The 27,505-nt window shown below is 41.3% G+C and overlaps 1 protein-coding gene across 2 annotated transcripts in view; it reads right to left on the bottom strand.

Moving 5' to 3' along the window:
- Positions 1–27,505, bottom strand: part of SMPD3 (sphingomyelin phosphodiesterase 3) — a 319,999-nt gene that overhangs the window by 26,336 nt on the left and 266,158 nt on the right. For both annotated transcript variants that reach the window (XM_073605458.1, XM_073605459.1), the window contains 3 exons: positions 20,950–21,025; positions 2,568–2,723; positions 722–811 (listed from right to left, as the gene is read on the bottom strand). In XM_073605458.1, coding sequence (XP_073461559.1) covers positions 722–811; positions 2,568–2,723; positions 20,950–21,025 — 322 coding nt within the window. The remainder of the gene's footprint in view (positions 1–721; positions 812–2,567; positions 2,724–20,949; positions 21,026–27,505) is intronic.

The raw sequence follows: 27,505 nt of genomic DNA, 5'->3' as shown, positions 1-27,505 counted from the left end.
CTCCGCCCCCTCCACCCGTAGATGTCTGCAGGCAGTGAGTAGTGGGCTTGCTGGGTCCCTCCCACAGCTCTGATCACTGGCAGGTTACAGCACAGTGATGATGTCACCACTAGTTTCACAGGGTAAAAACTGGGTTTCCAAGGAATTTGATGCACATAAATAGAATTTATATCCTTTATGGCTATTGAGGAATATATGAAAATGAAAGTTTTTGTACCTGGAGTTCAGCTTAAACATTTCTGAAGGAACATTATTGAGCAACAGGGATGATGGCTCTGCAATGACAGATGTATTCTTCTTTATTTCATAAAATGGGGTAAAACAGGCGGATGAGATCACAATGTACTCCATTTTCATGAAATAATGAAGATTGCATCTGACATTTTTGTGATTATATGCCTCTCAGCAATTGCGGACAACAGTGGACAAACCTGGAGCAGCAGTACTTATTAGTATATTACTGAGCCACAGGCTTGCCAAAGATTAGTTACATATATACGTGTGGGCTGAAGAGTTCTATCAAAGCTCTTTTTTTACTTCTTTTTTCTTTTAATGAACTATAACCCTACTTTTACATTACCTGTTAAATAATAAAATCGATCGTACCATTCTAGCCAATGATCACCTAAATTCCCAGTTTGATGGCCACTTGCAATTTGTAGATTTGCCTGCAGGTGGCACTGGTAGAAAACAATAATGTCTTCCTTCTAATATGTCTCACCTATTGCCCATGGCTTCTCTTCTCCAGGACTGAGTCTGCATGGATCCTTGAAATGTGTAAACAGGCTGTGCTGCTGCTCCAGCTTATCTTCTGCACCAGAAAACAAGGAACATATCCTGGTTATAGTTATGAGCACAGTGTTAGTTGTAAATGATCCCTAGCAAATGAGATCTGGACGCTCTTCACGTGCACACATATCACCAAATCAAAACAAAGACATTATTATTAGCGTGATACTCAAATTCTTAAAAACATGTTAACAGCTTACCGGGAAGATAACCATAATGTATGTGATCAGTGCACTGAATTCACCAAATGATAACAGCTTTATTAACCACATGATATAGCGACTAGGACATAATAGTATAACATATATTAGAAGAATTCAAAAACCATTTTGCCCAGCCTGGCCACTGGACACTTGTAGGTAAATACCATAGGTGTGTGCACAGGGTGTGCTGGGTGTGCCTGGGCACACCCTAATCACCCTGTGCGCCACAGATTCCCCTTGTTGAACGCCCCTACCCCTGTGGCAGCTGAGGTTACATAGAAAGGGACTAGGGAATCTCTGTCCTCAGTCCCTTTCTCTGTTTCAGCTCAACACTGTAAAAAATAATTTAAAAAAAATATATAAAAAAAAAAATTGTAAAAAATACCAAAAAAATTAATAATAAAAACAAAAAACGACTGACGCCAATCTCATCGCCGCTGACATTGTCCACTGCTCTACTGACTCTGCTGACATACCTCTATAAAGGGACCGCTGTGTTTGACCTGACTGATACACTCAGGGGTCCATCATTGGAGGTGAGCGGCCATTCATATCGGTGGTGGAGGTTGTCACTTAAGTCACCATACCTGAATCTTAGATCACCTATTTCACTGGGTACATGCTGGCTTCTCTGCTGAATTCATCAATGATTTCCTCACTATGAAGAAAATGGACTATTTCTTTGTTTAATTTTATTTTTAGTTTGTAGTAGTGTGTTTTATCTGCGCTGTACTGCCTTTTGTAACATTGATCTATATGGGATTTGATATTTTGACCCTCAGTATTTTCAGCTGCAGTATCTTTAGGGTTTATATTAGTATCTATTTTGTGCTGGTTGATTTTTCTCTTTTTAACCACTGCTCTACTGCGCCTGTGTGTTTAAGCTTTGGGGTGCACACCCTAATGCAATAGGCTGGTAAATACATCAACTGATCTGATTGTTGTTGGGGTACAGAGGCTGCTGAGAGGAGTCACTGGTCTCTCTGCAGCTCTTTTCTCTACCCATGCACTTGTTAAAGTGGTTCTAACACTAAAACGTTTTTTGCGTTAATTGCCTGCTTTAAGGTAAGAAAACGTTTTGCCACTTGTTGTGGCCGGCCCCAGACAAAAACACTTACCTGAGTCTTGTATCGATCCAGCGCTGTGCCCGTATTCAGTTCTTCTTTCTTGCCTTTCTCTTCTTACAAGAGGATCAAGCAGCAGCGGAAGCCTTTGGCTCCTGCTGTTGTCAATCAAATCCAGTGAGGAGAAAGAGGGGGTGGGACAGAGCTGCGCTAGGTGTGTCTATGGATGCACATAGCCCAGTTTGGGAGTGAATCCGCTTGTCTGTCCCCATAGCAAGTGACTTGCTATGGGGGCAGACACAGAAGAGGAGGAGCCACGATCTCCAGTGGGGACCCCAGAAAAGGAGGTTCAGGGCTACTCTGTGCAATACTTCCCTCATGTTTATTATGTTGAGAATGGCTGAGAAACCCTTTAGCACCCATTTCATAAACAGAAAAATGCAGCAACCAATGACATGATCATTTACTGGCAAACTGAATATACTAATGGCCTTTCTTTGAGTTTTCATACCTGATGAGCAATTGTCAAAGTTGAGGTCCCCACAAATAACATCAAAGGCCACCAGCTCCTCTGGATTTGCAGCACTGGAGGAGGAGGTAGATTTACGGAATTCAGATGCCCACTCCTGGAGAAAGTCTAGCTGCTCACATCGGATTGTTGCATCCCCTAAAAAAAATGTAAAAAATGCCAGCAATGTAAAGGATCCACAGCATATGTAGTGAATAGTAAAACATTATCACTTCCAGGATAACAGGTTCACAGCTTTCAATATAGCAATACAAAAAGTGCAGTGGTTCAAATCAGTCAAAATAAATCTTCTTAAACTGGTTGTAAACCCTTACAAAAACCCAGTGAATTGACTGACCTCAGGTGATACAAATCCGTATACATAGGTTGTACCTGTGTATCTGCAGTCTTCTCTCCTTTAAATCTGTTCAAAGTCCAGCTTGTCTGAGCTGTCAGAAAAAAGGGGACGGAGAGCTGAAGTTACAGACTGCAGAGCTCAGTGAGGAGAGCTCTGAGAGCTGATTGGAAGGAAGTGCACACTACAGAGGGATGTGCTTTGTTGCTCATAATTTATGACTGAGGTATACAACCACCTTAATGTGAGTGGTCTAGACTGATCTAAAACACAAGCGGATCGGTTGTTGTGGGATACTGCACATCCTTGGTCATCTTATAGGAGCTCCAGCTGGTGTTCTTCTGTGATCATAGTAAATCATTCAGCTTCCACCCAACCAACCTCATTGCTTGTGTGTGGTACAGTACTGGTGTCTGACCAAATCATCTTCATAACACGTATATGTTAGGTAGGACACCTGGCAATCCAACCAGTAACATACAGTGCATCCGGAAAGTATTCACAGTTCTTCACTTTTTCAACATTTTTTTATGTTACAGCCTTATTCCAAAACGGATTAAATTCATTATTTTTCTTAAAGCAGAGTTCCACCCAAAAGTGGAACTTCCGCTTTAAGCACTCCTCGCCCCCTTACATGCCACATTTGGCATGTCATTTTTTTTTTTTGGGGGGGGGAGTGGGTGCCTAGTTCGGGGGGGGGGGGGGTGCCTAGTTCTGAGTGGGACTTCGTGTCCCACTTCCGTCTTAAGGCCGCCTAGGCAACTCCTCCTCCCCACCTAGGCCCCCCTCTCGGCAATCTTCTGGGACACGTCACAGGTCCCAGAAGATTGCCTGTCCACTCGCAGAGTGCATCGCGACTCACGCATGTACAGTGCGTGCCCGGCCGTGAAGCCACAAGCTGTCACAGCCGGATTCCCACAGTTTCTCTCTCTGCGCAGCGGAAAGGAGGGGGAGAGGAGCGAGGCTTCAGGCGGCCACATCGCTGGACTGGGAGACAGGTGAGTGTCTGTTTATTAAAAGTCAGCAGCTACACTTTTTTATAGCTGCTGACTTTTAATAAACTAAAAAAAGTCTGGAACTCCACTTTTACTACAAACAATAGCCCACAACGACAACATGAAAGAAGTTTGTTTGAAATATTTGAAAATTTATTTAAAATAAAAAATGAAAAAAATCCCATATACATAAGTATTCACAGCCTTTGCTCGATACTTTGTTGAAGCACCTTTAGCACCAATTACGGTCTCAAGTCTTTGTGAGTATGATGCTACACGCTTGGAACACCTATTTTTGGGCTGTTTCTCCCATTCTTCTTTGCAGGACCTTACAAGCCCCATCAGGTTGTATGGGAGCGACGGTGCACAGCCATTTTCAGATCATTCACAGAGATATTCAATCGGGTTCAAGTCTGGGCCACTCAAGGATATTCACAGAGTTGTCCGGTAGCCACTCTTTTGTTATCTTGGCTGTGTGCTTAGGGTCGTTGTCCTGTTGGAGGATGAACTTCTCCTCAGTCTGAGGTGCAGAGCGCTCTGGAGCAGGTTTTCATCAAGGATGTCTCTGTACATTGCTACATTCATCTTTCCCTCGATCCTGACTAGTCTCCCAGTTCCTGCCGCTGAAAAATATCCCCACAACATGATGCTGCCACTACCATACTTCACTCTAGGGATGGTATTGGCCAGGTGATGAGTGGTGCTTGGTTTCCTCCAGACATGATGCTTGCCATTCAGGCCAAAGAGTTCAATCTTTGTTTCATCAGACCAGAGAATTGTGTTTCTCATGGTCTGAGAGTCCTTCAGGTGCCCATTGCAAACCGCAGGTGGGCTGTCATGTGCCTTTTACTGAGGAGTGGCTTCCGTCTGATCACTCTACCATACAGGCCTGATTGGTGGAGTGCAGCAGAGATGGTTGCTCTTTTGGAAGGTTCTCCTCTCTCCAAAGAGAAATGCTGGAGGGACCATCAGGCTTTCTCCCCAGATCGCTCGGTTTGGCTGGGCACCTGCTCTAGGAAGAGTCCTGGTGGTTCCAAGCTTCTTCCATTTACAGATGATGGAGGCCACTGTGCTCATTGGGACCTTCAATAGTGCAGAAATTTTTTTTGTACCCTTCCACAGATCTGTGGCTCGATACAATCCTGTCTCAGAGGTCTACAGTGTTATGGCAAAGTCTGTGAATACTTATGTACATGGGATTTTTCTGTTTTTTTATTTTAATAGATTTGCAAAGATTTCCAGCAAACTTCTTTCATGTTGTCATTATGGTGTATTGTTTGTAGAATTTTGAGGAAAATAACTAATTTAATCCATTTTGAAATAAGGCTGTAATATAACAAAATGTGGAAAAAGTGAAGTGCTGTGAATACTTCCCGGATGCACTGTACATCCTGTCTTAGGGTGTCTGCATTCCAGATGGAGTAGTCAAGCAGATACCTTTGGACAGCAGCATTGTCAGTCTGGGGGAATGGGGGGAGAGGGATAGTGTTAGACTAAGGCCTCATGCACACGAGGCGCCGGTGCAAACACTGCTGAACACATGTTTTTAAAAGCTGAAACTGGTGTTTAGAAACGCCCGTTTTGCCGCGTTTCCATGCTGCGTTTTACCGCGTTTGCGTCTAGAAGCGTCTGCAGAGCAGAGAATGACATTTTGCGACCCAACTTTGGGGCCCCGTATCTCGGGCCCACTTGGTGCTAGGAACCCCAAATTTGGTGTGCTAACACAGTGGAACATATCCAAATTTGGGGTTCCTAGCACCAAGTGGCCCCGAGATACGGGGCCCCAAAGTCGGGTTGCAAAATGTCAAGCACTTTTCTGCAGCAGAGAATGACATTTTGTGACCCAATTTTGGGGCCCCATATCTCAAGGCCACTTGGTACTAGGAACCCCAAATTTGGATATGTTATAGTGTTAGTTCACCAAATTTGGGGTTCCTAGCACCAAGTGGCCCCGAGATATGGGGCCCCAAACTCGGGTTGTAAAAAACACTTATAAACGCAAACGCGGCTAAACGCTGTACCGGCGTTTAGCCACGCTTAGCCGCGTTTAGTCGCGTTTGGCATCTGAAACGTGGAAAACTTTTGCGTCTAAACCTATTTTTTTGCTTCTGGAAAAACGAGGTTAAACGCAACTGCCTAAAAACGCCAAAAAACGAGACTGTGTACATGGACACATAGGATAGCATTGAATAGGTTCAGGGGCAGTTGAAAAGTGTCCAACTGCCTATGAACGCAAGTTTAACAGCGTCTCGTGTGCATGAGGCCTAACAGATTTAAATGGACTTGACTAACAAATTGAAGCTGAACAACAGCTAACATTTTTTAAGAATTTACAGCAGTATTTTTCCCTTTTGGGATAAAGATTTTACATTCGTGAATAAATGCTGACCATTTTAAGCACCCCTGTCAGTGTTAAAGGAGTTGTAAACCCTCACCATTTTTAACCTTAATGCATTTTATGCATTAAGGGGAAAAACCTTTTGTGCTGCAGCTGCCCCCCAGAGCCCCCCTTTTTCTTACCTGAGCTCGATCATTCCAGCGATGAGCACAGCAGCTCCAGCCGCTGTCTCAGGTTCTCATTGGATAGATTGATATCAGCAGGAGCCATTGACTCCCACTGCTGTCATTCAAATCCAGTGATACAGGAGTTTGGGGAAGGGGGCCGGGTCCTGTCTGTGTCAATGAATGTAGCAGCAGGACTCAGGAGTGCACCCGCACAGAAAGCGCTTCTCCGTAGGGGCACTCGAGAAGAGGAGGAGCCAAAAGCGCCACTGGAGGACCCCAGAAAAAGAGGATCGGGGCCGCTCTGTGCAAAACCCTTGCACAGAGCAGGTAAGTATGCCATGTTATTTAAAAAAAAAATTAAGCTTTACAATCACTCTAAATGGTCCTCCTCTGCCACGTATTCACATTCCTAAGGCCCTGATAAGAAAGTAGCCTGCCTATGTACTGCTTATAATTGTAATATTAATGTGATACCTCCATAAGCATGTTTATCACACAAACCTCAAATGCGCCGAATAAACAGAATAGTTATTTGGAAAGATGCTGGGTGTATCTTTGTGTGTCTGTTCCCTACTGCAGTAATTATTCATTTGGAACCACTGATCAATATTAGGATAGGAGCTGCCTATAAGTAACATTTCTAAGATTCTTTGGCGAGCTTGCAGCCAGGAGGGGATTTACAAGGGACCCTGAGAATGTCTGGGATAATCTGTAAATTTCTGATACTTACCCGGCAAGTTAAGCCCCTTGTTTTGCTTACATTTGAGTTATCAGACATACTTGATCCAGTAAGGTATTATTAAAACAAAGGGTACCCATTTTACCCCCTTAAAGTGGAGCTCCACCTATAAGGGGAAGCTCCGCTTATCTGACTTCTTCCCCCCCCCCCTCCACTGACACATTTGGCACCTTTGGGGGGGGAGGGGAGAGCGGGTATCTGGTTTTGACAGGTACCCGCTCCCCTTTCCGGCTGAGTTCACCGCGGCAAACTCAGCCGGAAGTTTGCCCCCCCCCCTCCTCCTTTCTCCGCAGCTGGGCCATTACCCAGTGCAGTGTGCTTTGCGCATACGCAGTAGGGAACCAGCTGTAAAGCTGCAAGGCTTCACTGCCGGTTTCCCTTAGCCGAGATGGCGGCAGCACCGAGAGCCGATTGAAAAATCAACTTGGGTGTGGACACCGCGGGATCCCTGGACAGGTAAGTGTCCTAATAATGAAAAGTCAGCAGCTACAGTATTTGTAGCTGCTAACTTTAATTTTTTTCTGAAGGAGCCTGGAGCTCTGCTTTATTCGAATTGTATTGGTTGTCGCTTATATAATATGTTGTCACTGTCTACTGCCATGACTGCACCATCCCTGGAAGTAGATGCTGTCCCTATGTGATGCCTGAACAAAGATGGTGCCAGCCTTCTATTTATAAAGAAAGATAAAAGCCATGTTAGGAGGAATACTGTCATCTCTATGATGCCTAATACTTATCTGCAATACCTTTACTTACAGTCTTAGATTACTCAACATGTGTGCATGTAACATTAAAAAAAATCTATCTGATGCTAAGTTTCCTTTAAATAAGCACCAGTAATTACACTCTGTAATAAGCGGGAAACATTGGGGCTTCTCCTGAAGAAGCACTAATTTGCTATGGACTCTTCTCTGCACAAAATATATTTGTTTCACCTCCTCCAGAGCAGTATTTTGAGTATTATTCATTGCCTATTTACGTTATTCATAGATGATTAGGAGGTGCGTGTTTTTGTAGGAAAGAAGAGGAATAATGCCCCGTACACACGAGCGGATTTTCCGTCAGAAAAAACTTGGATGGTTTTTCCGACGGAATTCCGCTCAAGCTTGCCTTGCATACACATCACACAAAAATTCTCTGAACTTTCGACCCTCAAGAACGCGGTGACATACAACACTACGACGAGCCGAGAAAATTAAGTTCAATGCTTCTGAGCATGCGTCAAATTGTTTTCGAACATGTGTAGGAATTTTGCGGATCGGAATTGCTACAGACGATCAGAATTTCCGATTGGAACTTTTTCTGACCGAAAAATAGAAGACCTGCTCTCAATCTTTTGCTGGCAGGAATTCCGCAAGCAAAAGTCGGATAGAGCATACACACGGTCAGAATTTCCGACCAAAAGCTCACATCGGACTTTTGCTGGGGGAATTTCCGATCGTGTGTACGGGGCATTACAGTGATATTTTGAACATATTCTGTTTATGTAATTTTATTTAAGTTGTGCTTGCTTTCCTTAACGTATAACTCAAGGCAAAACTTTTTTGGAGAGGGATTAGAACCCCTGTCAGGGTTTTATTGCTGTCTGTGCCCTGATAGGGAGATTCACCCTCTCTATTTGGCCTGTTTACCATTATTGTTGAAATTGGAAGTAGAAGAAAATGACTAATTTTGGGTTGTCCCCAGAAAAGTAATAGAGGGGAAATCTTCCAATGGGGACACCGGTTCTGGTGACCTGGGGGTCCCCAAGGAATTCCCTTAATTTTCAAGGATTTCCACTGACTTCCTGTTTAGTTATGGAACAGGAAGTGAAAGGAAATCTCCACAATGGGACATAGATGGCGAAAAAAAAAATCTGACAGAGTTTATAACCCACCCTTGCTCTATCCAAACTGAAAAAAAAAAGTTTTGCCTATAGTTCTACTTTAACCACATGCCGACCAGCGCACGCCGATATACGTCGGCACAATGGCACGGCTGGGCAAAAGGGCATACAGGTACGTCCCCTTTAAGACGCGGCATTGTGGGCACGCACACACACACAGCGTGCTCCGTGACCATGGGACCCGCCAACTCGATGTCTGCTGGGTGCCCGCGATCATGTCATGGAGTGGAAGAACTGCTCCCTGTCATGTAAGTTGAAGCCCATCCCCCCCACAGTTAGAATCACTCCCTAGGACACACTTAACCCCTTGATCGCCCCATAGTGTTTAACCCCTTTCCTGCCAGTGTCATTTACACAGTAATCAATGCATTTTTAAAAGCACTGATCTCTGTATAAATGACAATGGTCCCGAAATAGTGTCAAAAGTGTCCGATGTGTCCGCCATAATGTCGCAGTCATGATAACAATCGCAGATTGCTGCCATTACTAATAAAAAATAAAAATGCCATAAATCTATCCCCTCTTTTGTAGACGCTATAACTTTTGCGCAAACCAATGAATATACGCTTATTGCGATTTTTTTTACCAAAAATATGTAGAAGAATACATATCGGCCTAAACTGAGAAAGAAATTAGTTTTTTTATATATTTTTGGGGGATATTTATTATAGCAAAAAGTAAAAAATATTGCTTTTTTTTAAATTGTTGCTATTTTTTTGTTTATAGCGCAAAAGATAAAAAACGCAGAGGTGATCAAATACCACCAAAGGAAAGCTCTATTTGTGGGGAAAAAAGGAACTTCAATTTTGTTTGGGTGCAACATCGCACGACCGCACAATTGTCAGTTAAAGCGACGCAGTGCCGAATCGCAAAAAATGTCTGGTCAGGAAGGGGGTAAATTCTTCCGGGGCTGAAGTGGTTAAGGCAACTTTTAAAGTCCCTTATCTTTGTCCTTTTGTTTTGAACATTGGGACATAACCAGTATCTATCTAGCCTGATACTGCTTTAACATGTTGTCTGTCACTATATAGAGATCAGTCAAATCTTGCACTCCTTAGTCATTGATGAGTCAGTAGGCCGCATAAACTGCGGCTCTGCATACTAACCTGTTCCTCGGTCCCAGGTTTGATCTGACCAGACCACACACAAATACAAACTATTCTCCATGAACATCACTCTTGCGGTTCACTGTTCATATTTCACATGGAAAACTCAAACAAAGTCACAGCACAAGGCCGCTAATGTAAATACACATCTAAATCATCTATCACACATTAACCAAACACCGCTGCTGGCTTTGGAGGGTGGTGTAACTGCAGATCACCAGATCCTGATGTGAAATTTATGAGAAAACCCCTCTTCTCTTCATATCCAGTAAAAAGCAGAAATACCTTTCAAATAAACATTAGCAGGAAAGTCCTGTACAGTCTTAACAGCTGTAAAACTCTGCAGCATCCCCATGTATCTGTATTCTGTATATCTGCAGTGAGGGACAAAAGTATTTGATCCCCTGCTGATTTTGTACGTTTGCTCACTGACAAAGAAATGATCAGTCTATAATTTTAGTATAATTTTAGGTATATTTTAACAGTGAGAGACAGAATAATAACAAAAAAAAATCCAGAAAAATGCATTTAAAAAAAAAGCTATCAATTAATTTAATTTCCATTTTAATGAGTGAAATAAGTATTTGACCCCTTCATAAAACATGACTTAGTACTTAGTAGGTCAGACTTTTCTTGTAGTTGGCCACCAGGTTTGCACACATCTCAGGAGGGATTTGGTCCCACTTCTCTTTGCAGATCCTCTAGCAAGTCATTAAGGTTTCGAGGCTGACGTTTGGTAACTCGAACCTTCAGCTCACTCCACATATTTTATATGGGATTAAGGTCTGGAGACTGGCTAGGCCACTCCAGGGCCTTAATTTGCTTTTTCTTGAGCCACTCCTTTGTTGCCTTGGCTGTGTGTTTTGGGTCATTGTCATGCTGGAACACCTATCCATGACCCATTTTTAATGCCCTGGCTAAGGGAAGGATGTTCTCACCCAAGATTTGATGGTACATGGCCCCATCCATCGCCCCTTTTGATGCGGTGAAGTTGTCCTGTCCCCTTAGCAAAAAAGCACCCCCTAATGTTCCCACCTCCATGTTTGACAGTGGGGATGGTATTCTTGGGGTCATTGGCAGTATTCCTCCTCCTCCAAACACGACGAGTTGAGTTGATGCCAAAGAGCTCAATTTTGGTCTCATCTGACAACAACCCTTTCACCCAGTTCTCCTCTGAATCATTCAGATGTTCATTAGCAAACTTCGGATGGGCCTGTACATTTGCTTTCTTGAGCCGGGGAACCTTGCAGGCGCTGCAGGATTTCAGTCCCTCATGGCATAGTGTGTTACCAATTGTTTTCTTAGTGACTATGGTCCCAGCTGTCTTGAGATCATTGACAAGATTCTCCTGTGTAGTTCTGGGCTGATTCCTCACTGTTCTCATGATCATTGAAACTCCACGAGGTGAGATCTTGCATGGAGTCCCAGACAAAGGGAGATTGACAGTTATTTTGTGTTTCTTCCATTTGTGAAAAATCGCGCCAACTGTTGTCACCCTCTCACTAAGCTGCTTGGTGATGGTCTTGTAGCCCATTCCAGCCTTGTGCAGGTCTACAATCTTGTCCCTGACATCCTTGGACAGCTCTTTGGTCTTGGCCATAGTGAAGAGATTGGAATCTGATTGATTGCTTCTGTGGACAGGGGTCTTTTACACAGGTAACAAGCTGAGATTAGGAGCACTTCCTTTAAGAGTGTGCTCCTAATCGCAGCTCGTTACCTGTATAGAAGACACCTGGGAGACAGAAATATTTCTGATTGGTAGAGGATCAAATACTGTTTTCACTCATTAAAATGCAAATCAATTTATAACTTTTTTGAAATGCATTTTTCTGGATATTTTTGTCATCATGCTGTCTCACACTGTTAAAACAAACCTACCATTAAAATCATAGACTGATATTTTTTTGTCAGTGGGAAAACGTACACATACAATATATCACATATACTACTGACACATGTAAATGTGTGCAAATATTAAAAAAAATGAAAATGTTTTCCATTTTTCTGTATTGATGCGGTAGACGTTTTTTTTTTTTGGAAACTAATTTACATTCAGCTATGCCTGAGTTGAAATGACCCGTACTGTGTTTGCCTTCCTCTGCCTTTCTTTAAAGCAGCTGAAAAAAAAAAATTAAAAGCCAGCAGCTACAAATACTGCAGCTGCTGACTTTTAATATATGGACACTTACCTGTCCAAGGAGCCCCCGATGTTGGCAGCTGAAGCCGATCCGTCCTTCGGCTCTCGGCTGCTACCGCCGACATCCTCGGTAAGGGACTAAGGAAGTGAAGCTGTGTGGCTTCACTTCCTGGTTCCCTACTGCGCATGCGCGAGTCGCGTCCTCTCAGGTCCCTGCTGTCTCCCAGAATACAGTGGGGGAGGACGGGGTAGGCGCCGGAAGTGGCATAGATCACTGCAAGCGCCGCAGTGATCTATGCCAGGAAGTGGGAGCAAATACCTGTATTAGACAGGTATCTGCTCCCTCCTCCCCCCTGAAAGGTGCCAAATGTGACACCGGAGGAGGGGGGGGAATCCAAAAAGTGAAAGTTCCATTTTTGGGTGGAACTCCACTTTAAATAAAGAGTTTAATTTTTTTTTTTTTTTACAGATCCCCTCACAAGTGTCATTAAACCCAGACTATGAAAAACTCATTACACGCTATAAAACAGAATTTTCATACTCACAAAGTCACTAAAGCTTTTGTTTTGTGTAGAGTGAAACACACCTAGATAACTTTGCATATTACCTAGCAGATGATTGGTTGCTAGAACAAAGAGCGGTCCAAGCAACCAATCACCAGCTCCTTAATATGCAACGTTAACTTCGGCAGCTCCCGCCCTCCATGCAGTGCTTCTGTGATAATGTAATGTAAAGGGGGGTAATGTGAAGGGGTAAGAGGACACTGCTTTGGGGGACAGTGTGTGGGGGGGTGATGTGAAGGGGCAGAGGACACTGATGTAAGACCGGATTGTGATATGAGAGGGGAGCTGTGATGTGAGGACACACATGAGATTCGGACCTCTGCTGGAAGAAAATTTTACTGATCGGACCTCCTTGAAGCTTAATTCAATACCCCTATATGTATTTTCTGTCTGCTTCACAGGTTGGGGTGAATATTTTGTGTTTTTATCTATAAACTGAGCCAATTCAGTCAGAGAATGTGTGAAATCATTCAACATTCCTCTCAATATTTACTGCAGCTTAAAATGTACTTATTTCAGTGGGACACTTTTAAGCAGGTACCATAATGTGTCTGGACATTTCGCTATCACCAACCTTGGAGCCCACTAAGGTGTCTATGCAAATACTGACTTTCTGGTAAATCATAGTCACGCCTCTCATCTTCTATGTAGTAATGTATAAACCAGGGGTCTACAAACTTTCTAAACAAATAGTCAGTTTACTGTCCTTCAGACTTCAGGGGGCCAGACTGCGGCCATTGAGAGTAGAAAAGGTCAACATCAGTGGGAAAAAATAATGCTCCATCATTTGTGGGTGTAATTGTGCTCCATCATTGGTGTCAGTGAGAGGAATAGTGCCCCATCATTGGTGTCATTGGGAGGAATTGTACCCCATCGTAGGAGGCATTGGGAGAAATTGTGCTCCATCTTTGGTGTTATTGGGAGGAATCATGCCCCATAGTTGGTGTCATTGGGTGAAATTGTGCCCCATCATAGGTGTCATTGGGAGAAATTGTGCCCCATAGTTGGTGTCATTGGGAGGAATTGTGCCCCATCGTTGGTGTCATTGTGAGGAATTGTGCCCCATCATTGGTGTCATTGGGAGGAATTGTGCCCTTTCATTGGTGCAGTGCCAATAGGGGGAATTATACTCCATTGTTGGTATCAGTGGATGAAATGGTGACCCAAGGGCTGGATAAAAGCAAGCAAAGGGTCTTAGTTTGGAGACCACTGATATACAGTATGAGACCAAGTACCACATCAGAGCAGTTTTACTCTTCAGAGGGCATGTACTTGTCTGAGTTTTATAAGGGCCAGTTTCCCGCATCAGGTTCAAAATGCACTGCAATTGTCATTGCAGTGGGTGTCAATAATAGGTTATTGATGCTCCAAACACAGGTTGCAAATCTACTGCTTTTGCCCACACTGGATCGAATGGTACACAAGTACCATGTGCTGTAGTTGCAGTGAGTTTCGAAAAGTAGTGCATGCAAAAATTTGAACATTTTACACAACTCAAAGTATCTTCAAGTGTTATGTAACTGAAATTATACTTTTGGTTATTGCTTTTCCCATTCTATTCTATAACAATTTGCAACGTTTCACAGTTGCTATAGAAACTGTTGATGGTAGCTTGTCTTAATCTGAATGGACATTTTTACACCAAAAGATGGCTAATGGTGGTTGGATTTACCTGAGAATTCGATGTGTATAACATTAAACAGTAAACCAGCAAAAGTGTGTTTGTACTGTACATAGAACAAGCCAAGATGGTTAATGCAATCTGGTGCCTCGAGTCAGGAGGGGGAGATCAGGCATTGCTCACCAATGGAGGCCATGAGGGTGTGTTGGTGAAGTAAATAAAGTTGTTAGCATATAAAGATAAAATTAATAGCGTTTGCAGATAAAGTGCCTCTTTTTTTCTCGTAATCCCACACCACACACCCAAACTTATTAAAGGAACTTGAATTTATTAGACATCTCTCCAACATTAAAAATTACCTACACAAAATAAAATGCCCTGAACATATATATTCTTCTCGGCTAATACACTTGGTGCCTGTCAGTGTAATTTTCTATTTACCTGGAAGAATGATGCAATAATAAACCTGAAGATACAACTGCCAACCAACATTTCGGAATTGTACTCTTATAGCTAACAACCCTTTCTCAAAGACTTTCAATTAGACCTAAAAAAAATGGAATAGACATTGCTTTTTGATTTGGCAGAGCAGCCATTCTAAAGATGAATATTCTCCCAAAAATATTATATGTTCTGTGATCCCGATAAGATTGCCATTTTGCCATTTGCGTTCTTTGCATTTATGCAGAAACTCCTTAGCACATTCGAATGGAAAAAAATGGTGAATCAGGCTCCCAGATAAAGAGCATTACTTTCTTGGCTTAGTGGAGTAAAACTTGCATTCATCTGTGAAAGATTAGGTAACCCAGGAACAATCTTTTACACATGAGTCCCTTGACACAGGTTCATGGATTGCTCCACAATCATTCGTCAAACGTCTGACTGACTATTGGGACTACCATGCAAAGCTTTCCTATCACATGTAAGGCGCTCAACATCTCAACAATACCTGACCCCTTGATTCCTTTAAGACAAAACCTGGATCTTCGTCCTGGCATTTCCAAATCCTTTCTTAAGCTGGCCATAGACGGTTCGAATCTCAGCCGGTTCAGCAGGGACCGCTGAGGTTCAAAGTATGGGCAGGCTGATTGTACTGAAGTTGATCCATCAATTGACTTGGGTACAACCAGCATGTTGGATTTTTCATGTGATTATTGCCATCGGCTATAGCCTCTAGCAATAATCACTGTGTGTTCTCTGGGCATGTGACCTTAAAACTGGGTTCACACTGAACGCGGGTTTGAAATGGTACAAGTTCAGCTGAACTCACACCATTTCAAACCCGCATTTCAGTCTGACATCTGTGCGGATTCCTGGAATTTGACATGTCATATCAACCCGATGTGAACAGGAGCTAAAACACATTGAAATTTATATACAATAATTCAAAAATTCATCCACAAAAATCATACATTTAAATTCATAATACTGTGTCCATAAAAGAGTCCTGGCAGCGTGAGCACATCATCTGGCGTTTCTTCTGTGTCCCGCGTCAGCGGTTCTTCCCCTGTTTATAGCACCTGGCTGCGGCGGCTCTGGTATAGCAGCCACAGAGGGAGCTGGGCTCTGGTCTTCCAACTCCACAGATGCCCGGACTGCCCACTGATTTAAGAGACACGCTTTTATCTACTTTTCTTTTTGAGTACAACTTTGACCTTTTTTTTATCTCCTTGCTTACTACACTATGGTCGGCTTGGCGCCCCTCTCTCTTCTCTGTCCATAAAAGAAAATGCTTTCTTTTAGACCCCTTTCACACTGAAGGCGCTTTTCATTTTAGCGCTAAAAAGAGTGCCTGTAAAGCGCCTGAGAAGCCCCTCTCAAGCCCGAGTCCTTTCACACTGGGGTGGTGCGCTTGCAGGACCGAAAAAAAAGTTCTGCAAGTATCGTCTTTGGGGCGGTGCGATAGCGGTGTATACACCACTTCTATACTGCCCCTGCCATTGAAATCAATGGGCAGCGCTGCTGAAGCACCTGCAAAGCGCTTCAGCAGTGGTGCTTTGTGGGCGTTTTTAACCCCTTCCTCGGCCGTTGGCGGGGTTAAAAGTGCCCCGTTAGCGGCTGAAAAGCGCCACTATAACAGTGGTAAAGTGCTGCTAAAACTAACGCAGTGTGAAAGCACTCGGGCTTTCATATTGGGGTGGTGCGCTTGCAGGACCAAAAAAAAAGTCCTGCAAGCAGTGTCTTTAGGGTGGTGCGGGAGTGGTGCATACACCGCTTCTAAACTGCCCCTGCCATTGAAATCAATGGGCAGTGCTGTCAAAGCACCTGCAAAGTGCTTCAGCAGTGGCGCTTTGCAGGCGGTTATAACCCTTTCCTCGGCCGTTAGCGGGGTTAAAAGTGGCCCGTTAGCGGCCGAAAACGGCTGCGCTAGCAGTGTGAAAGGGCTCTTAATTGTGGAAATATCGCAAATAAAGTGCACAAATGAAGATTAAGGTGCTTTCAAATCTCTGTAAGTCTTCATTCTTCTTTTATAAATATAGTATTATGAATTGAAATTTATAAAAGTGTTCGCAGGAATTTTTAAAATATTATATGTGAATTTCAATGTGTTATAAGGTCACATACATTAACTTTAGAGCAGTGCCAATTTTATTAATTTATTTACTAAATAGAAAGTAAAATTTCACATATATTACAAACATTAAACTTTTATTTGTAACTTTTTACGAATGCTGAGGCTTTTTTTTTTTTTTTATAAATAGACTCCTAAGTGTACAATAAAGGGTTAATGCATATACATTCATATATAAAGGGTATATGTATACATGGTAGCAATCTGTAAAGAGGTAATGTGTATATACAGTAGGGAAAATAATTATTTGATCCCCTGCAGATTTTTTAAGTTTGCCCACTTACAAACAAATAAATCGTCTGCAATTTTTTTCATAGGTGTATTTTAAATGATAGAGACAGAATATCAACCAAAAATCCAGAAAAAACACACGATACAAATGTTCTAAATTGAGTTGCAATTCAGTGAGTACTTGGTGGAGAAACCCTTGTTGGTAAGCACAGAGGTAAGACGTTTCTTGAAGTTAGTGACCAGGTTTGCACACATCTCGGGAAGGATTTTGGTCCACTCTTCTTTATAGATCTTCTCTAAATCCCTAAGGTTTCTTAGCTGTCGCTTGGCAACTCAGCATTTCAGTTCCCTTCATAAATTTTCTATAGGATTAAGGTCTGGAGAATGGCTAGGCTACTCCACAACCTTAATGTGCTTCTTCTTCAGCTACTCCCTTGTTGCCTTGGCAGTATGTTTTGGGTCATTGCCATGTTGAAAGACCCATCCATGACCCATCTTTAGTGTTTTGGCTGAGGAAAGAAGGTTCTCATTAAAGATTTTACAATACATGGCCCCTTAATGTGGCAGAGTGAGTATGTACCTTTAGCAGAGAAACAGCCCCAAAGCATAATGTTTCCACCTCCATGCTAGACTGTAGGGGGTGGTATTCTTAGGGTCACAGGCAGCATTTTTCTTTCTCCATAGTACCAAGTCATGTTTTGCTTGGGGATCAAATACTTATTTTACTCGTTGAACTGCAACTTAATTTATAGCATTTGTTTTATGTGTTTTTTCTGGCTTTTTCGTTGATATTCTGTCTCTATCATTTAAAATACACCTATGATAAAAAATGATAGACCCTTCATTTCTTTGTAAGTGGGCTAGCTTACAAAATCTGCATGGGATCAAATATTTATTTTCCCCACTGTACACTTAAACAGACCACTAATGCTGTACATACACACAGCAATGTTCACCCAATTTTACCCTACTTTCAGTTACAATTGTGCTTGTGGTGGTGGCATCCGTCCGACATCAGTTTGAGATGCTTCTCTGATCATTCAGAATTAATTGACAGGTGCATTACATCGGGAGTTGACCTTGTTTTGATCTGCATTTGACCTGTTTCAAGGAGGTTTTTGGTAGACATGTATGGGAATGCAAAATTTGAACTTGAAGGGAACAAAAGCCTGTCAAAACAGACTCTTAAGCTTCGTACACACGATCGGATTTTCCGCAGACAAAACTTCGGACTTTTATCCAAAGGCGTGTGCCTGGATTTTGTTTTGCATACAAATGGCAAGGAATTGTCGGCCAACAAACAAGAACGTAGTGACGTACTATGTGGTTTTTCAGATCTTTAGCACCACCCTTTGGGCTCCTTCTGCTAATTTAGTGTTAGTAGAAGTTTGGTGAGTGCTGATTTGCACTTTTCATTTTGCGCTTTTCTTTCACGCTTTTCAGTTTGCGCTTTTCATTTCACGATTATTTTGTGCTTTTCAGTTTGTTTCTGAACGGCCGTTCATCAACCAGACATGTTGCGGAATTGGAGGAGATAACGTGTTATTTATTATTGGCCTTGGAGTTATTGCTTTTTTTTGTAAATTCTTTATTTATTTAACAGGGTATATCATGCGGTGATACAGAAGGCTCAACAAGAAATGTTACAAAGATAATACATGTTGTACATCTCTACACCCCTATTATATATAATCCTAGGGGTATCTTTCGTAAATTTCCTTCTCTGGAACAATGCAGGATATATGTCTATTGAATAGGAGACCGCCACACCCCGCATGACCCCTTTAATTTTTTTTTGGCAATCGCCGTATTTTACAGGATTAGGTGTAGGGTTGGAGCCAGTTCACACCGACCCTAGAAAGTCTACGTCTGAAGCAAATGCATCGGGTAGGATGAGAAACAGAAACAGGAAATGAAAAGGAGAGGGGGAGATTAGAATATGGGGAAGAGGAGAATCTGAGATGAGGTGAGAGCATAGAAGGTGGAAAGAGAGAAGAGAAAAAAATAAAAAGGGAGGGGGGGAAGGGTACATCTCCCCTACCAGTCACCTCCACTCCTGCCGGGAAGTTTTGCAATTAATACCCTCGTGGGGGTCGGTTTATTAGTTGTCCATATTCCTCGGAGTAGATAAACTCGTTGTAGTTATTGCTTTGACCCAAGTCCAGTCCAGAAACAGGAGGGGAAGAATTTCTTGGACCAAAAATTGGTTGCTTTATTAATTGTGACCAAAATATGCCTTTGCTGCGGGAGCTCCAGGAGAATAATCCGGATGATTTTCAAAATTATCTCCGGATGATGGACCCCTGCTTTTACCATCTCTTGGCATTGCTGGCCCCCTATATTAAGAAGCAGGACACATTCATGAGGCTTTTATTTTATTTTTTGGTTGAATAATAATGATTTGATTTGGTATATTTTCTATATTTTTGGATGTATAGAATGCACTTTTTGGTTAAGTTCTATTGGCAGATAGCATGTCTAATTTTATTTGTTTTCTTTTTTTAATGCACGATAAAAAAATTGTGTAGAATAATACTTGGCTATGTGTTTTACTTCAAATGACAGTTTGGGAGTATGTAGTTATATTGAAAAAAATACATTATAAAATTGACAAGGGACACCAACATAATTGTATCTTTGATCTTAAAAACTACGGGATAATGGTGTTGTGGTAACTTGCCCAAAAAAAAAAAAAAAAAAAGCATAATAATATTATCCTTGAAATACCTAGAAAAAAAAGCCTTTGGAAATTTGTTTGCAATAACCCGATTAGTATCACCAGCAAAGCAGCTTCATTATTATCCCATTAAAGAAGAAGAGAATTGTGCGCTGCATTTTGAGATTTCATAATTTGCTGCGTCACAAATGTTCATTCTCCATTACAAATGCTAGTTTACAAGACCGATCGCTTCTGGCTCGTCCTTGCTTCCGAGCATGCGTGCTTGTACTTTGGAGTTCTGTCCGACGGACTTGTGTACACACGCTCAGAGAATCCGACAACAGATATTTGTTCGTGGAAAAATTTAAAGCCTGCCATCCAACATTTGTCTGTGGAAAATCCGACAACAATTGTCCGATGGAGCGTAGAAACGGTCGGATTTTCCGCCAACAGCCTGTCATCACACATTTCCCGTCAGAAAATCCGATAGTGTGTACGTGGCTTTAGACATAGTTTACCTTTGTGTTTGGTGGGCGGTAGAACCAGGCAGTTGAACTGGGTTTTTACCATACCCCAACTGAAAAAATATTCTATATCCTGAAAGCAGCGTTCCCATGGGAATCTCCAGTGTATGCCTTTCCTGCAGCTGGAGCACATGGATCAGCATCAGCACAGGATGCAGCAACCACATTGAATATCTGAAGACATGGTGAGTGAAGAGGAAGATCAAAGACAGTGCAAAGTCTTTATCTAAAACAACTGACATCAGTAGCCACTGATTGAGTTTAGACAGGACAACTACAAATTGGAATCCACTTGTGAGAGAGTGATACTTTTGGTATGGCTTTGAGAAAGAGGGGACACAAATACAGGAACATCTCATCTCTGGAGTCTCCAAGAGATATAAGATACTGGAAGGAAGCAAACCCTGCCAAGTACTAAAATCTTAACTTTGGGCAGAGATGGCTGTAGGAATGAATAGAGAATTCATTTACAGTATCAAGTCTGATGGCTTACCTGACAAAGCATGCAGGTGAGTGCAGGAGACATATCCCACAATTCTTTGGTCCTGAGGAGTGGTCCCCACCTGCACCTACAAAATTAGACACACAACCATTTACTCATTTTATATTGCAGATAAATCAGTTTTCATTTCTTAAAGTAGTTCTAAACCCTAAATAGATGAGCTTTATTTTGCTAAAGAACTGTGCATAAACAACTGCTATTTTCTTTATAAATTCTGTTTTTATTGAGTTTTCATAATTCTTTAATGCTGATCTCTTCCAGACACTTCCAGTCTACATGCACTTACTAGTGGCAGCTGCACATCATTGAACTGGATAGGTTACCTGATAGGGGCAATGGTGGATCATGTCTGCATTGGCAAGACCACTTGTAGTCTTCATAAGGCATATGTGCGAAAAGGTAACAATGCAAGGCCTTGGTTGGGAGGCAGTTGTCACCCTATACCAGGAATTGCCTGCACAAGGACCCTTACGGTAGGATCACCAGGTATCATTTTATTGAAAGCTGCAGATTAAAAAAAACTGGAAAGACCTTTTAAATTGCATTTACATGTTACAGCTCATATTGGATTTTAGTGACTAGGTTTAGATCTACTTTAAGCATTTATTAGCATTTATGTTAACTGTTTAAACAATCTGTGTGATATTGTTGTGCAGTTTGAAACCAATGAAATGTCCCACAAGGTTTGGAGGTGCACTTCACTCAGTTAAATATCTCTTTGGCTCCAAACCCACTGGACTCCACAACTGAGAAAGGGCAAGTAAAGTGCATAATACAGAGTATTCTGCCTAATAAAGGATCTCTATACCTTAACAATAAAATTATTTTAAAAATCCATAATGGCCTTTACAGATTTTTTTAACAAAAATTTAATTGTAAGCGTATAGCAATCCTTTATTGTTCAGAATACTCTGTAGCATGCATTTTTCTTGCTTTTTCTTGGCTGTTCAGATCACTCTAAAGCAGTGGTCTCCAGACTGTGGCCCGGGGGCTGGAAGCGGCCATTTGCTTGCCTTTATTTGGCCCTTAGTGCACTATTCTTCCAACAAATACCAATGATGGGGCACCATTCCTCTCCATTGACAACATCAATGGGGCTATATTCCTCCAACTGACACTAATAATGAGGCACCATTCCTCCCATTTATATCATCGATGAGGAACTATTTCTACAACTAATACCAATGATGGGGCACTATTTCCCGCACTGACACCATAAATTGGGCACTATTCTTCCAATTGACACGAATGATGGGGCACTATTCCTTCCTCTAAAATCAGTGATGGGACACAATTTATTGACACTGACCCCTGAGATGTTTAAACTCCCACTGGCCACAGACTGGCCACCTAGAACCCAAAGAGCAATAAATGGCCCTTTGTTTAGAAAGTTTGGAGACCCTTGCTCTAAAGCATCCAGTTGTTCTACAATACTATACAAACCGATTTAAACACAGCCCTGGTAAAGGCAGATCATTTGTGTTGCCATTGGCATATATAGTAACCATTGTTAGCATTCTAAGTAAACAGTGATAGACGTGGTCCTTGGTGATAGCAACTAAAGACATAGTAAAAATCCATTACCTGCATCTACAAAACATTGATCTAAAACATTGTTCATTATAAGTATTTGCTACTGGTATTTTGAAAGCTCCAAACATATACATAGACCAGGTCCAAGAGTTCAGGAGACAATAGAAGGTGGCATTGCAGATAACATTTTAAATTGTAGCTCCTACTAGAGAGAGAACATTAGAGTTACTGGATGATCCAATGGGGGGCACTCTGTGTTACTAGTGGGTGGTTATCCCGGAAAACATCTAAAAAAAACAAACAGAACTAGCAAACTTATCTTATAGGCTATGCCGAGCCACAGGGTCTTTCCCCTGTCTATTTATGCAGATTATATATATAAAATATTTTTATTGTGCATAAAATAAAATAAGATATACTGTAAACAGTTGTAAAGGGTAGCGCATACCCAAAGAACCAGGTACAGGTTATACATTGAGATAGGGTAACTCAACTGCACAATGAATGTGATATCAAGCATAGTAAACAAGGTTAGACTAACTATAACACAAAGAATTGAAAACATACAGCTCTCAAAGTGTGTACCATTTATTAGTAAACAAAAGAAGATAGAAGCATCCCGAACAAACAAAATATCCTATGCTCGCCCATATAGCTTAAGCTAGTGAAATCTTTCTTGATCTACCTGACCTTGGCTTGGTATCAAGAGATCCCCATATTTTCCACTTCTTATTAAGTGACTGAACAGTACTGACTGGAATATTCAAGGCTTTGGATATCTTTTTATATCCTTTTCCATCTTTGTAACGTTCCATTCTTGTTACGCAGGTCTTTTGACTATTCTTTTATACCTCCTTATGGCTCAGTGTCTAGCCTGCTTAGTGCATCCATGTAAGAGCTAAGAAACACATTGACTATTTATAGACAAACACTAATTGTGACTTAAAAAGCCACAAATGTGGAAAATCAACCTTTAATTGCCATTTTAACCTGTGTGTGCCACCTTCTGTGTATGTACCAAGGCCAAACATTCCAGGATATGTAAACTTTTTATTAGGGCCATTTTTGGTGATTTCTGTTATCAATATGATTTAAAAATGATACAAAAAACTATGTGATAATAAATGGCTTCATGTGATTGCTATCTTTAAATAAAATACATTTTTTTGGCATGGTCAATCATATTTTCAATATTAATGCCAAAATGTCACAATTTCTGCCAGGTTATGCAAACTTTTGAGCACAACTGTATACAGTATATTCCTCTATTGTTCTTTTCTGCTCAGTTGTCCCTCTTTTTGGTCTGATATATAGAATGCTATCAAAACAAATTATTTAACCCCTTCGTGCCGACAGTTCGCAAATTTGCGTTTATGGCTTGAAGGAGTTAAACTGGGGTGATGCCTGCAGCTGCAGGCTGTTATCCTAAAGGAGATCAGAAATAGGCTTAGGCATGAAAGGGTTAAAGAAGGATTTCAGGTATGTATACTTTATGTATACTTTAACACAACTTGGACCAATGTAAAGCTGGCCATACATGGGTCGTATTTCGAAAGAATCTTCTTTTGAAAATCAGAAATTTTGTGTGTTTTGAATCCGATGACGCCACCATTGATTTCAAAATTCGATCAACCAAGCCATCAATTTCACCTCATGGTGCTACAGAAAAGAATTTTCGTGGCTGGGAATCTTCCTTTCTTTCCAGGAATTTTCTTTTCTTGGACTCTTGCGCATTTCTTTTTCGATTTATATTTCTCGCACGATTCTCCTATCATTGATTAGAAAATTGTTTGTTTTTCAAAAAAATTCCAACATGCCCGATTACTCAAATTCGATGGCCGTGCAAAAATTGGCTGTTGCTGCAGCCCACTAAGGGTGCAAAATTCAAACGAAAATTCTTATATGAGATTTTTGAAAGAAAATTCTTTCAAAATTCGACCCATGTATGGAAGCTAGAAATCACTGTAGTAGACACTGCTACTCTGGTGATCTGCAATAGCATCTGGGTCCCATGCCAAAGCAGGAGGTTGCCCATTCAGTATGGAGCCATTCAGGGAAAACTGCATTTTCTCAATGAATCCCACAAGTATGGTATATCCAAGCTGGACCAATGTACCTCTGTAAAAATATCCATACCTGTATTTTTTATAACTAAAAAAAAATGTTACACTACTGTACATTAAACATCCAAATTATTGCATTTGCTATTTTGAAGAATCAGTGACCAATGATGTTCATGGTTCAGGTAACTTGGGGAGTGGCAGGGATATGTCCTTTGCTCAACTACATTGTTCTAAAAGGTGTCCCTCTTTCTCATCTCAGTTGGGTTGGGAGGTATGCATTATATTTTAAATACTAATATCCATCATTAATGCATCTCTTAAAATTAAATTAAAATGTTAACAAATAAGCTATTAGATCTGAGAGCAGGGTATTGTTATTAAAATCATTGTAAGATGCAAAACATCATCAGTTTCGCAGTGCAGGTCATCCTGATGTTTATGACAATATCTCAAGGCAATCAATTATGATGGCCCTCTGCAGGGACTGAGTTATGAACAAAGACATTGATTAAATATTACTCTTTTCTGTCTAGACTCTGAGAGCTCATACGTGTCTAAAGAATATGAGCAATTATAAAAAGTTCACCCAAAACTGATTTTTTTAGTTTATTATTGGTTGCTAACAAATCAAATCCCTTAGTGGCCTATTACTGTATTTCTTGTAGAGTATTCATTGTAGAGATCTCCAATCAAAAAATATACAGGATGCTCAACAATTTGAAATAAATGAATAAAGGAAAACACATTTTTTTTTAAGAATGTGAAGATATAAATCACTGTGGGAAGATCTTGAAGTTCCCAGAAGAAAGAACGGGCTAGTGGATCACTCAACTCCTTCCACCGGAAGCTGAAACATGTTTTGGGGAGGATGGTCTTTAATAACATGCTGCGCTGAAAAAAATGTGTATACTGCATACCTCCTAAGCTTTTGAGATGGGAATGAGGGACACCTATTAGCAAAAGTATGTAGGCATAGGACACACCCCCTGCCATGCCTTAAAGCGGGAGTCCGGCGACCAATCTTTTTTTTCTTTTTTTTTTTTAGGTCATTGAGACACTTTGCTAATCCCAAAATAATACTCACAGTTTGGGTGTAATATTTCCACCTGTCTGTTTTCGTACTGAAGAATAACTTAAAAAATGTGATGCTGGCTGTTTCCATCTTGCTTGTGGGCATGTGAAGCCCACAAGCATTGATTTCCTGGATGCGATGAATGCTGTTCATTCACAGCTTGTTCACGTGCATGATCATTGTTTCCCCACTGAATCTTGGGAAGCCTGACACTAAGCTCCCAGGAGACAGTGCGGCGCCGGGGAAAGGCAATAAACACGCCTACTCCCATGGGAGGAGAGACGGGAAGTGCCACAATAAAGTACAATATAAAGGTAATTACAGCGATAAAAATTTTTTTCGTGTGGCATTTGAACATCTATGCAATTAACTGAAGGGGCTAAGATTAAGTTAAACATTTGAGTGGACCCCCGCTTTAAAGGAGAATTGTACAAATAAAAAAGTTAGTTAAACCTACAAGTATTTTTTTACAACTACTATTCCTTTATATTGGCTTCTGAAATGTACAAATGCCGCAATTTAGAAATTGGATGAAAGGTTTACCACTGGGAAACACTTTTTGAAAGATAAATAGTGCATTTTATATACAACTATATAGATCAGATCAAAACAAGGGACAGATGAGGAGGAAAGAGGGACAGAGAGACTCCAAATCAGGGACAGTCCCTCAAAATCAGGGTCAGTTGGCAGCTATGATACTGTACATACATAAATACATTCTGTTAAATACTGTAGCAACCAAGCACAGATCAGACTCCTCAGTCTAGTAAAGCCAACTAAAATCTTATCTATAGATACAGGCTGCAGAATGAATTATCACAGGTACAGTAGATCTATAGGGTAAAAGGTGGGTACATTTGCCCCTGGGTTGAGGCTTACAGCTGTTAAATGTATTTTGGGGTCCTTGAATGTATTTGAACCACTGAGCGCAATGTGGGCCCAGGACATCAACACTGCCCAAAATGTTGAACTCTGAAGAGTTTCTCATTACAGTGGAAGTTTTACATAACAGTGCAGATTGGTGGTGTGGACAGTGGGAAAGGTGAGTATTAACTATCCTTTGCAGAGGAATTTTTTGTGTTGAACTTTTATTTTTGCAACTGGGGGGTAGGCTCAATATTCAAAAATATCCTTAATTTACTGTCCAAAAACAAACACATTAAATGTCCAGACACCCAGATAGGAACACTCTTGCTCTAGGTAATTAAAGCGTAATTCCACTTTTGTTGAGAAAAAAATGTACATTGTAGGGATTTTAACAACCTTTGTTGCAGATTCCTACCTTTTGTCATTCTGAAGAAATCCGTGTGTGTTTGTCTGTGCCTCTGGGCTACGTGGGTCTAATGGGAGTGGTTTCATAATTATCTGTCAGCTGTGCAGCTGCATGGCACTAATGAGGAAAGCTGCTGGGCCTGCATCCCTTTAGATGTGTTCCAATTGGGAGTATCTCACCAAAAAAGACATTTTTGTTGCAGGGGATACCTGAAATCTGGCTTGTATCTTAACCACTTCAATACCAGGCACTTAGACACCTTCCCGCCCAGGCCAATTTTCAGCTTTCAGCGCTGTCGCAATTTGAATGACAATTGCGCGGTCATGCAACACTGTACCCAAACAAATTTTTTATCATTTTGTTCCCACAAATAGAGCTTTCTTTTGGTGGTATTTGATCACCTCTGCGGTTTTTATTTTTTGAGCAACAAATAAAAAAAGACCAAAAATTAAAAAAAAAAACAAGTTTTTCTTTGTTTCTGTTAAAATTTTTTGTAAATAAGTACGTTTTCTTCTTCAATGACGGGCACTGATATGGCTGCACTGACGGGCACTGATACGACGGCACTGATGGGCACCGATGAGGTGGCACAAATGAGGTGGCACT

The sequence above is a fragment of the Aquarana catesbeiana genome, linkage group LG11, assembly GCF_042186555.1.
Source record: "Aquarana catesbeiana isolate 2022-GZ linkage group LG11, ASM4218655v1, whole genome shotgun sequence".
NCBI classification, from domain to species: domain Eukaryota; kingdom Metazoa; phylum Chordata; class Amphibia; order Anura; family Ranidae; genus Aquarana; species Aquarana catesbeiana.
Note: the sequence above shows the minus strand (reverse complement) of the source record. Positions and strands in the feature narration are given on the sequence as shown.